A 12,838-nucleotide genomic window follows, 5' to 3' on the forward strand; every position below is an offset into this window, starting at 1 on the left:
CAAAGAAATACATGCTCTATTTTTTTATTACGACCATATATTTCACAATTTCCAGTCACATTGGTCACGGGCCACAATTTGTCCATATGTATAATAAAAATATTTTACTCGCGGCACTATTACAACAGTAGTTAAGTTTTTGATACTTCTAAAAGAAATTAAGTTTTAATTTAATAAATTAATAGATTTTTTTTTAATAGACTATTACTTAAAAACACTAAATTGATAAGTTAATCACGTTTTTTAATTTATCCCTAATGACTGATAAAAAATTTTCTTAGATCAAATCAATCGTTTCAGAATTAATCAACTTAAATTGAATATATATATATACCATCTTGCAATATATTTTAATAAACAAACTCTTTAGTTTTTAAAGGGCTGACTATTTATATTTCACCTTATTCTTAGGGCATGCATAAGCCAGCCCTTCAATATTTTAAATATAAAATCAAGCTTTAACCAATTCCACAACTTAATAAATGTGACTTTACCAATACAAATAACATCTCCTTCCATACCGTAACGCATTATATTCTTCAACTGTACTGGTTCTTTACGTAATACACCATACAAGAATGAAGACAATATATCAATGAATTGAACTCATCAAACTTGCTAACCTGATACAAACACTCAAGCAATGCCCTTTTCCTTATGCATCTAATGCGACGCGATGCCTAATACGAGAATTCGTGCCCTCGGAGAGATATATACTTCTTCACCCATATGGCAACGTCTTCAGAACAGGCCTGTGCTTGCGGAGTCTTGAGGAGCATGTCAAGTGTGGCAAATTCATGGACTGCATCTTTGTATTCGAGCACAGGCGCGTCAACATTTACTTTCCTGAGCTCCTCAGAATATGCAATTGCTCTGTCTCTCATCCAGTCATGCTCCGCAACAACTGTGAGGGTCGGCGGCATCAATTTCAATGGAGGTCCCCGACCTGGCACAAGAGGGTTTGCGGCAGGGTGGTCGAGACTAAACTCATTCTCAGGTAAGAACAGCTTCCATGCAAGTGCACACAATGACTTGTCATAGAAGTAAGAATTTGCTAGCTTTATTTCTGAACGTGTTGGGGTGCTTCCAATGAAGAAGGGATACACCAGAACTTGGGCAACAACCTTAACTGGCTCGATGAGCTTTCCAGCATCAACAGCTTTACGAGCAACGTAATCTGCAATGTTAGCTCCACAACTTGCACCGAGGAGAACACATCTGCTTTCAAGTCAATCAAAGAAGCATCTAGGTTAGGTGTAACGTTTTCCAAATAATAGCAATTACTAGAACAGAGGATAAACCATTATACTATTAGTAGCATAGTAGGAGAATTGAGGTCACGGACTGCATCTGCAGACACCCGATTCTACCTCGTGGTTGCTTAAAAAGCCACTAGTTTGGAAGGTTGCTTTAAAGAGAATCAGGAAATGATGAGAGGATAAAACTTCACTCCTTAATCTCACATTTCCATCTAAGGATTCTTAAAGTATACTTAATATGACCATCCAGATGCCTTCAGATTTTACATGGTATCAAAACTAGACCAATGTTAGAGATTAACGAAGTGAGGAGAGGATAAATCCTCACCGTAGTCCTGTATCTCCCAACAATTTCGAAAATATGTTTAAAATGCCAAGAGGTCTTCCACCTTAAATGCCTTGACATTTTGGATTACAATGGATTATAGGCCTAACAGCTATAATATCTTACAACTAACAGACAAATAAGGCAGGTATCAGGTCATGACAACTTTTCCATTTTTTGGTCACATGAAGTAATGAAATAATCAAAAACCAGTACAAGAAAAAACCATAAAGTTCAAATTATGTAGAACAGCAGTTTAAACTCAGTTGACTTTCCAATTTCCATTTGTTAAGCATAAGGAAAAGCAGAAGAGGGATGTGAGGCACAAAGAAGGATTTACTTGCCATAGAAGGTGGATGAAATGGAGCACCTAATGTGCCATTGCAGATCTCCATGAGTATTGTGGGGAATATAAAGTACAACATCAGCATATATGTAAATTACCACTTCTCATCAGGAATGGCAAAATGAGTGAAAAAGGTTAGCGGTACATGCTGGCACTCCTATAATACCTGTAATAGATTATGTATTCAGGGGAATAAGTTTGGTTCGTACATGATTTTGGGTTCTTATTAGTGTGATATCCAACAAAAACTCTAAGGCCCTTTGCGGTTTACCCACTCATACAAAGCAAGATGACACATTTTTAGCATCCACCCATGTCATTTGACGTAGAGATTATACCTAAACAAACGTTCATGTAGATAGAGTTGATCTTCCTTAAATCATCCACAATGATCACAAATATCAATGTGCCACATCACTAATTCATGGCCCAAAGTGACTTTAGCTTGGAAGCAAGTGATAGGGTATGTGGCAACATTTATCAGCGTGAACATAGACCTATAAATATGACCTTGAGAGACAAAGAAAAGAATTTTTGACTTTTCTATGAACAATTGATGCAACATCTTTCAGTGTAGAGAGAGGAAGTTAGAGAACGAGACGAGTTTTAATGCAACATTACCGATTACATTAATACCCCCACCTTGGGGGTTCACTCCAGGCAATCCTTATCTCTGCCCAACATCTAGTCAAAATTGCTTACTTCACCTTGGTCTCATCCCTTGATAGAATTCCTCCAACTCATCCCTACAAAAGATCTACTTCGACGATACAATCAAAAGGTCTAAAATGTATGTCAGCGCCGACCTTAACAGATTGACAGACTAGGTAGAGGCAGCAGGGCATGAAATCCTAGAGGAAAAGTAAACATTCAATCTCGAGGTCACCCAGATCACGAAGAGGTAGATTTGACTTCCCTAATTTCCTAGAGAAGGTAGTTCAACTTTGAACTAACAACCTCGAAAGAGATGGAGACCTTGGATTAAAAAAACCTAGAAACTGAGCAACTCTTAGCTCCACTTTGTGTCTATGAACAGCAGAGAAGCGATAAGCTCCCAAGGGTTGAGACTCACAATAAACACCCTTTTGATCCCTTTGATGTGTTGTGTAGGACCAAGCCAAGTTGAAGTGTTGAAGTTCAACCAGAGCAAACTCCAGTCATTTAGTATATTCAAGACCTCATTCCAAAAAACTTTTATTTACCTATGGATACATATGATGAGAGCACCAACCCCATTGAACAGATATGGATGCTTACCGAGTAAGCATAACTGTGTATGAGATCACAGATGTAGTTACGTGCTAAGTCTTTCTTACTACATTGTGGGGTGGCGCATAAATGGTTCGTGTGCCTACCAATTAGCCAGACTTCTAGCTTCAAGGTGATACCTGAAGCTTTAAAAATTCAGCGATAGTCAAGAAATGACCCAAAGTGCTGACAACATAATGTCACTAAATAAAGTTGTGACAAGTATCTTACAAGGTTCAAAAGAAAATTCATGGAAGCGATTCGATGAGTGGATGATTCAAATTCAAAGGTCTGGTGGTGGCTTTTAAATTTACATTGTAAGCATCTGGATTCTTGCACTCATTATAAAGGAGTCCCCCTGTGGGATTATATTAAGATGCCAGAAAGAGCAAGTCAATATGCTACAACAGACAATGTGTTCAAATCTAAAACATCATATGCACGACCTCAAAGACTAAAAGAGCCTCGACAATCACGACCCAATGTGTGCCCCTAGAGCTTTGGACGGAGCATGTCTAAGAGGATCGAGGTATGTCATTGATTGCTTACTTGTCAAAAATTGTTTTGGAGACTGAAGAGATAAGGTTACATTGAGCCACAGTAGATTAAGTCTATGGCACATAAGAATGATCATAGCATGTTTTTTCCTTTTTCACAATAAGCACAAACTTGATATAGATGACTGCATCCAAATAAGACACAAAGTTGAAAACTTGATCAAACAATGGTATTTATGATATTTTCTTAGAAAGTCATAGACTGAGCTAAAGACACCCTAAAGGTGCATCATAAAGAAATGATATAAGACCTTAAGGAAAAAGTAGCATCATATGGAAATGATATAATACCTCAAGGAAAAGGAGAAAGTCATATAGAAACGAAACCTCAAGGAAGCGGGAAGCGACCAAAAAGTCCAAAGACCCTTAGACCAAGATGAAGATGCCCCCAAAAGGTGTACATAGAAATAATACAAAACCTCGGGGAAATGGCAAAGAGGTCTAAGGACCTTCAAACTAACCTGAAGACTCTTTAAAATGGTGTCATATAAAATGACATAAACTTTAGCTAAGCAACCTAGAGGCATCATAGAAATGAAAACTAAGACCAAGAAACAAGCAAGTGGTCTAAGAACTCTCAGAAAAAGCTGAAGACCCTCAAAGATGCTTTATATAATAATGACATAGGACCTCAAGAAAGAAGCCGAGATGTCCAAGGACACATGAACTGACCTAAAGACGCCTTAAAGAGGCATCATATAAATTGACATACAATATTAGAGAGCATCCCAGTGACCAAGAGGTCCAAAGACCCTTGAATCGAATAAAACATCTCCTAAAGATGCATCATATAAAAATTTCATAAGACCTTAGAGAAGCAATTGAGAAGTACAAAGACTCTCGAACCAAGCCAAAGACCCGTAGAAATGACATAAGGCCTTATTGAAACAACCAAGAGGTCCAAGCATCCAAACTTAAGATTCCCAGGGAGGCGTCATGTAGAAATGACATGAGACTTTGAGGAAGTGGCCGAGAGATCCAAACCTTGATCTGAGCTAAAGACCCCCAAAGAGTCATTATATAGAAATAGAAAAAGATTTTAGAGAAGCGGCCAAGAGGTCTAAGGATTCTCAAAGAAGTGTTATAAAGAAATAATATAAGACCTTGAGGAAGAGACAAAGAGGTGTAAGGACCCTCTAACCAAGCCAAAAATGCCCCAAAGGAGTATCATACAGAAATGACATAAAACCTCAAAGAAGCAACCTAGCGATGCTCAAATTAGAGTGAAGCACTTATAATGCATGCCAATTATCTACATGGGACCAAGGCATCTAAGAGCTTAAGTAAAAAAAAGAGAGGTCGCTATGACACATAAGTGGAGAAAGAGTCCTTAAATTCTATTCAAACAACTTTGTACATACAAGAATAAAGTAACTTCCAACAACAACAATCGCCATTGCTTTAAAAGTTAAGTATCGGGTGATACTAAGTCTATGTAGGTGCTAAATGCTCCACATTAGTGATACACCAAAAGTATATGCACCCTTAATTTTTGAAAAGAATGAATATTCTACTAGGAATCAATGCATATGGGATGATTCCAAAAGCATCAACAATTGATCCAAAGGAATTAGCTGAGTATAATGAGACCAAGTTCTTCTATGAATTTCCCATGATGGTAAGGACTCTCCAAACTTGGAAACAAGATTGGGGAAGTTGCCCCCTCCATGGGGAGTTGCCCCCACAACATTGAACCGGAAGGCATCCAAATCACAAAGAAAAAGGGTAAGGGAAGATTTTATAGGCAAGAGACCTAAACCCAAGTAACGCCACAATGGATCAAAGGAATGTAGAAAATACAATATTGGAAACATATAAAAATCTTTAAGGAATAAAAGGGTTTATTGAGTATGATGTTTGAGTTCCAAATAAATATCTAAGAAACGGCAAGGCAAGAAGTCAACAAGAATATAAATCACCCAACAAAGCAAAACCATGTCCTATTCATACTTTTTTGGTTGAGCTTGCCCCCTCATCGTTCTTTTGTTGGAACTCGAGAATTTAGCCTTCTCTGTGGGAGCCATGTCCTAGGTGCAATCAAAATAAATACTAGCCTTCAGTGCATTGTGGTAGGTCAAAGGGTTCTCAATCTTAAGCTCAAAGTGACGCTTGATAACACGATCTTGGAAGATCAAATATCTCAATGTGAATAAGTCATGCGAGATTTGGGGCCAACCTCACACAAAAGTAGCTTAAATATTTATTCTCCTATAAGAGCTTCTCAACTTTCAAGGGTGCTTAGCATATAGTTCGTCCACGTAGCAAGATCATCAATTATTTTATTTTTTGCTTCCAAGTTCGCTTAGGCCTCCTTTGTAAGCCTTCAATTTCCTACTGAAGCTTAGCAACTCTAGTTTTCTCCTACTCAAGCTCTATCTCCATGTCTTGGCGAGAAACCTTCATAATGGTTCTCACTGGTGAAATTTTGGTTCTTCTGGTCAAGCTAAAAAGATTTGCCTTAAGCTCACCTTCATTTTTTTTTTCTCTTTAGGTTTCATCGAGCTTTGCGCTCCCTCCCAATTAGAGGGGAAAATTTCCTAACGATGATTGACTTGAGAACCTAGCACAGTTTGACATAATCCAAGTCGGTGGATGGAGGGTTCTTATCCTCATCCTTTGAAATATTTAAGTAGGCCCGCCAACATCAACGCCTTAGGAGCCACGTTGATGATGTTTCTTTACTTCTTCAAATCAGGGAGCAAGTATGCAATAGGCTGCAATCTAGCTTCTTTATGCCCCTTTGCTCCTAGAATCCAACAGTTGCAAACACCTCGACCTCAATAGACAAACGATTGACACCCAACACTCACAATGTTCATAAGAATTAGTGCCTCTAGCAACACACATAAAAGGATTTGAAGCATCAAATGTGCCACTAGCACCCAAGAGGCTAGCACTGCCTATGCGAGGCCCCTGATCTATGGATAGGGGCACATCTTCCTTCTTGCCTAAGCGAGTGAAAATTTAAAATTAGGGCTAATAATTGTGCTCCTACCTCCTCGGCAATGTTTCTACTGCTTAAGAATTTCAAAAAATCCATTCCTATAAAACAAAATATTAGCATGTTAACCACTTTTAGTATTAAGCTGACCCGTGATTTACCTCCCTTCACATAACCTGCGAGCTATGAGGGACATCTGGGATGAGCTTAATCACCTTTTTTTGCTACAAAAGGGGGTTATACAACAAATGACACACCTATAGGCTTTGGATAGCCTAATTCTACCAATCTCCTTGGACATAACCTTAATAAGATCAGACACAACGATAACACTCTACAAATATATTGCCTCTTTTGTCTCTTTGGATGTTAAGGAAGGGAAGGAGTTCCTAACTAAAGACAAATAGGTTCAACAAGTGGGAATAGTTGACCTAGGATAGCACACAAAGAAACCTACCTCTTCCACCACTTGTTAGAGGTAGAAATGAAGTAGAGCTTCCACCCAAATCGAAAGATATATAATAGATTTCCTTGTCAAAGCACACCCAATAGGCTTCTTGAAAAATCACCAACCAAAGAACTTATAAACCTAATATTGTGAAGGAGAAACAAAGGCAAGCTAAGGAAGACCATGCGAGAGTGAACCGTCGAGAAGATAGAATTTCCTACTCCATCATAGTGGAAGCCTTTTATATCCCAATAGTGTCATAAAACGAAAGCCAATGAGAGGGAGGAACAAGTGATGCACTGCCTAGGCATTTCAACAAGAGGTGGACCACTGAAATCCGTAAGAAATTTTTTTGCATAAAACCCCCTATCATAATGGACCTTGATACATGGGGACTAACTGATGCAGGGTAACTCCACCCTCATGATCACTCATATGGCCTACTAAGATCTTGTTTAACCACTTAGGTTAAAATGGAACGAAATTAAGGGCGACACAAGAATAACCAAGAGCTTGATGAGAATTCTAGAGGAACCGATAACAACTTCAAGAAAGCAAGTTGCGCAACCAAAGAACTTATCAACCGAATATTGCAAAGGAGAAACAAAGGCAGGCTAAGGAAGACCAAGCGAGAGTGAAAGCCTTTTGTATCCCAACAGTGTCGTAAAACGAAAGCCAATGAGAGGGAAGAACAAGTAATGCACTGCCTAGGCATTTCAACAAGAGGTGAACCAGCGAAATCTGTAAGATATTTTTTGCATAAAACGCCCTATCATAATGGACCTTGATACGTGGGGACTAACTGATGCAGGGTGACTCCACCCTCATGATCACTCATATGGCCTACTAAGATCCTGTTTAACAACTTGAACGCAAAACAATGTCTTTTTAACATTCCACATCACAAACACAAACCTTTGTTGGTGCTAAGGTTTAAAATCTCGAGTTATATCAAAAGTTTCAATCTTTGACTAGAACGATACCGACCAACAAATCTTACATGTCTTTATTTAGTCAAAATTTAGAAACTAAGTCCAAGCATGGGTCCCTAAAACATGTTTACTTAACCAAAATGGATCAAATCAATATTCGGTCTCCAAGGATCAAATTCATTACCTAAATGGACCATATCAAGGTTATGATTCAGGGGGCGCCTATAGAAAAACAATTATCTCTTATTGAATTAAATGCATGATTGTTTGGTTTACTGTTTTAAATATACATGCTTAGTTTTAATTGATAATTTAGAATGGTTAGAAATGAAAAAGGGTTTGACAACATAGCATCAGAATGAATTAGGATAATAGTAGGCTAAGGAAACTTTATCGAAGGCATGTCTAGGTTGAATCATATGTGTTCTATCGGGTGCACTAGACCTAGTGGATCTAGTTGAAGCTATTCCAGTCAAACATGAGCTAGTTAAACCAAAACCTAGTATTAAGTTTTTTGGATTGGTTGTTTTTGGAAAGCTTTGTCTAGGCACATGGTTATTTTAATGATGTCCTTTGTGACTTACCACAACCTGGAAGCTTACCATATAAATACCATATAGATTCCTCTTGGATGAATCCAAAGCTAAGTTTGAATCTAACAAGGGTTAAACAACATTTTTCAAAATTTAATCTAAATTAATTAACCAATTAATCAATTAATTAATTAATCAACTTAATTTGAATGATTAATCTCTCATGCATGTATTCTAATGCATGGTGTTGGTGGCATATTGGAGGTTGAAGGAGGAAGGAGATGAAGCAAAAGAAGGAGACATTGTCTGTGCCGAGTAGCATCAAATTTTGATAATATCAGAATGATGCGTTTTAACCACTTTGTTCGACACTGTATGAAATTTTAAGCCATGGTTAGTACAATGATACCCCAAAGCATGTAGTATTGCATGTGATTTCAATATCTAGACTGAGTTTAAATTAGGAAATATATGTGATCTATATGTATCAAGTATGCAGGTACAAGAAACTTGATAGGTATTGCAGGTGCATTTGGTGGAAATACAAATAGGTCAGCGAGGACTAAATACTTCGGATACTTGGTAATAATATAAGAATAGGAATTATATGTAAGAATTTTGGATGTGGTACTCAATAAGCATAGTCAAAATAATTAGTGCACTTCATATTTTCAAAAGGTATTATTTTTTTAAATTAATTTTGAGATAATAAAATTCACACACATGTCATTTCTCATTTTAAAAGATCTGCCTAGTCCACTAAGGCAATTTGCAGTTGTGCAGAGATCGAAATAATTACTTTTATTTGGAGTTTAACAACTCAGCCTTTGATCTATCCCTAAAAAGAGATAATTGTAATGTTCATACATAAATGGAGTAGTTGTTTATTAAAATATTTCCTGGGAAGCTATTCCTGCTACATGTCAAGAAGTACATTGTAAATATGTTGCTTGACTTTGACACAAGTATTCAACATGTGTGGATCCAAGTAAGGTGCCTTTTTTTCCAATCGCTTTTACATGAAAATAATGAGGGTAACTTGAGTTGTGTTTACCTATGTGATCAACCACATGTTATTCATCTAGCCAACCCTAAATATTTAGAACTTACACTGCTTGCCATCTACACATGATCTATGGAGTCAATTATCGAGGGGCATTGGAGCTCAAAGTGTCGATGTCTAACAAGGATAAAAGGGGGTAGAAATACAAGAGAGCATAAATGGAACTAATTCAAAATTCCTACTTTATGTTATATCCATGTATTTAAATAGCAAGAATATGTTTGATTGATTCAGCTTCTCTCTCAAATTATAGTTGTAATAGAGGGAAACATAAACATCTGATTTTTTTTTTAAAAAAAGGTTAAATAGTCACCTAATGCATGGCAACATAGTACCTGCTTATCTCATTTCATTCTACAAGTACTAACAAGAAATTCCCAGCAAAAAGTAAAAAAAAAAAAATATTGACTGTACAAGTTCTTAAAACTAACCTAAGGCTTGCCTATATATGATATTGCAATTCTCTAATTGATTCAGCAAGTCCCCTAAAACTGATGGAACTTATTGAATATCCATTAAGCTTCTCAAAATATATAATAGACTAAATTGTTGTCTCTAAAGGTACTCATTGAAACTAAACCTGAATGAATTCAGATTTAATATCGACTGATCAGTTGGCCAATCATTACAGCAAGTTAAAATTAACTTTGAAGGATATGAAGATCGAAACCATAGATTAAGAAGTCTTGCTCTTGGATTGTGGGGTAATGAATACAAATAAATGCATTTTAATCCCCCAAAAGACTTAAGCCAGTTAAGCATCGTGTTTAGAGATGTATAATCCGACTAGACGAGAGATCTTAGTCTCCATTTTGCTTATAAAAAGACCAAAGAATAAGCATGGTAAAATAAGCAACATTAACAAAAGACATTGTTCATCCCATATAGGAACCAAGACGTAATGACGTAATGTATTCACTATTTCCTTATAAAATCCTTTTCCTACTAACTTTGGCTACCTCTCTCATGAACTTGAAGTTGTTAAAAGAAAGCCAATAACAAACTAAAGAGTAAGACAGCCCACAAAACAACCTAAAACGATCCAATTAATACAACATCCAGACTTGAAACAACATATGACAATAACCTAGACTAAGATCGTGCAAAATTTAGAATAATTGAACTTCTGTGACATAAAATGACTTCCTTTATATGTACTCATATAAGATAACTTCCATCTCTTGATGTTATCGTGTATCAACCAATTTGTTAAATCTTATTGTAGAATCTAAAACTTCTCCTTTATCAAGATACCATTCCAAGTTAAGTTCTTAGAAAAGTATTATTCTATCGAAGGTAAAGTTATAGTATTTCTGTAGCCCCTATTCTATAATGTATTTGGTGCAAAAACAGGATTTACTCAAAAGCAGCTTTACAAAAAATATTGATTTGGAAGCAGCAGACTAGTGGAACATATAAAAAGACGAACACAATTAAATGCCTAGTTTTACAAATTTACTGTCATATAATATCCTTCTAGTACCATTGATACAATCGAAAAGGAAATGAGTAGAAGACTGGATAAATTACCTTCCAATGACCATACATTTAGGAGAACACCAACAGCCATGATTAGTAGAAGCAAGAATTCTAAGAAGAAAAATCACCTGGAAGGATCGGCATGATATGCTAGCCAAGGCTCCACAGTCGATGCTCCAAATGTATCCACAATCTGAGTCTTTCTTAACTCTCCAGCTCCTCCTCCCCTCGCAGACCCCATAGACATTCTGCACTCGGCCAGCTTCGCCTGCTTCCCTAACCAATGCAGCACCTTCAATCCATCCTCGAATGCTGCAGGATAGCGGCTCTCTGGTGCCAGCCTATACCCGACCGCAATTACAATGGCGTCGCACAGCTTCGCAATCCGCCTACAGTAGAAATCGTTTGCATTCGACGTATTGCTCCCGGCGATGAACCCGCCTCCGTGAAACTGGATAATGACTGGCAATCTCTTCGACCTACCCACCCGATGACGCGCGTCAACGACGGAGGGGAGGTATCCGCGATAGTTGGTACCGTCGGAAGCAGCGTCTCCTTTATCGTGAGCGGATCCGGGGCCACCAAAGCTGCGCCGGCGGATGCGGTCGGGAGAGGGAGCAGCGACAGCAGCGCCACCGTAGCTGTTGCGGCGATCGATATCGGCTGTCCGTCGTGCGGACGCAACGGTGCGGAGGAGTGCAGGGTCCGGGAGGAAGATGCGGACGGCCAACGAGGTGAGGGGGTCGATGTGGATGTCCTTGGTGGCGACACCGTCGGCGCCGAAAGAGGGATTCACCGGCGCTGTAGACTCCTCCGACCGGGAGGTGACACCGAATCCGTTATCACCCGACGACGCGCCGCCTTCCTCCGCCTGCAAGAGGCTCTGCAGCTTGTGCTTCAGCAGGAGCTTGAAGAAGACGCTGTAGAGCTTGACGGCCACGCTCGGCATCTCACAATGTCCCCTCCCGACGGATCTCAGAGCTAAACTGTAGCCCTAAACCTGATGCCTCTCTTCAGACCGAACGCATTCGGCTCCAGCTGTAGCGATGGAGGTAGAGCAAAGGGCATCGCTTTGGACGATTGAAAGAGAAGAGCCGAAGCGAGAAGAGGACAAAGGAAAGCAGAAAGCAAAGCAAGGCGAAACCGGTGTCCGAATTCGTGTCTCCCGCCGTACCCCATTCGTAGGCGGTTCGCTCCCGAACCGAGGCGAGCTTGCAATTTGCTGGAGTTCCAAAATATGGAGGTGTGAAATGAAAAAATTAGCATACTTCGAATCGTAAGGGGAAGGGACGTTTTTGCTAAATTTTAGGATTTAGGTGGGAAATCGAAGAGGAAGTAATAATGTGTGCGATTACTGGAGTATTAATAGAGATCACATGCCAAGCGAAGCCATGACGAAGGCGGCAATCGCATGTGAATTTCACGTGCAAATTCTGACAGATGGGCCTACACGATCATAGCTATTCTGGTTTCTTTATTTTATTTTACGATGAGCCGTTGTGTTAATTCCAATTTTCACTCTGCCAAATTCTTGCTTAGTCGACAATTCATTACCTGAGTAGCTTTATTTTAAAAACTTTCTCGTGGCATGTCACATCAATAACCATTGAAATGTCCAACCACATCAATTTTTTGGATTTGATAGGGACAATGAAGGTTGATATTAAAGATTGTGTTTTTTTTTTAATTCAGAAATCCATAGATCCG

General features: G+C 38.6%; 1 protein-coding gene across 1 annotated transcript; it reads right to left on the reverse strand.

The window, feature by feature from the left end:
• Positions 1 to 457: 457 nt before the first annotated feature.
• Positions 458 to 12,278, reverse strand: LOC122009086 (probable carboxylesterase 11). The gene is made up of 2 exons (XM_042565093.1): positions 11,260 to 12,278; positions 458 to 1,218 (listed from the first exon to the last, which is right to left on the reverse strand). Exons 1-2 carry the CDS (start codon positions 12,078 to 12,080, stop codon positions 681 to 683), a joined length of 1,359 nt encoding a protein of 452 aa, XP_042421027.1. The 5' UTR covers positions 12,081 to 12,278; the 3' UTR covers positions 458 to 680.
• Positions 12,279 to 12,838: the final 560 nt, after the last annotated feature.

The sequence above is a fragment of the Zingiber officinale genome, chromosome 8A, assembly GCF_018446385.1.
Source record: "Zingiber officinale cultivar Zhangliang chromosome 8A, Zo_v1.1, whole genome shotgun sequence".
NCBI lineage: Eukaryota > Viridiplantae > Streptophyta > Magnoliopsida > Zingiberales > Zingiberaceae > Zingiber > Zingiber officinale.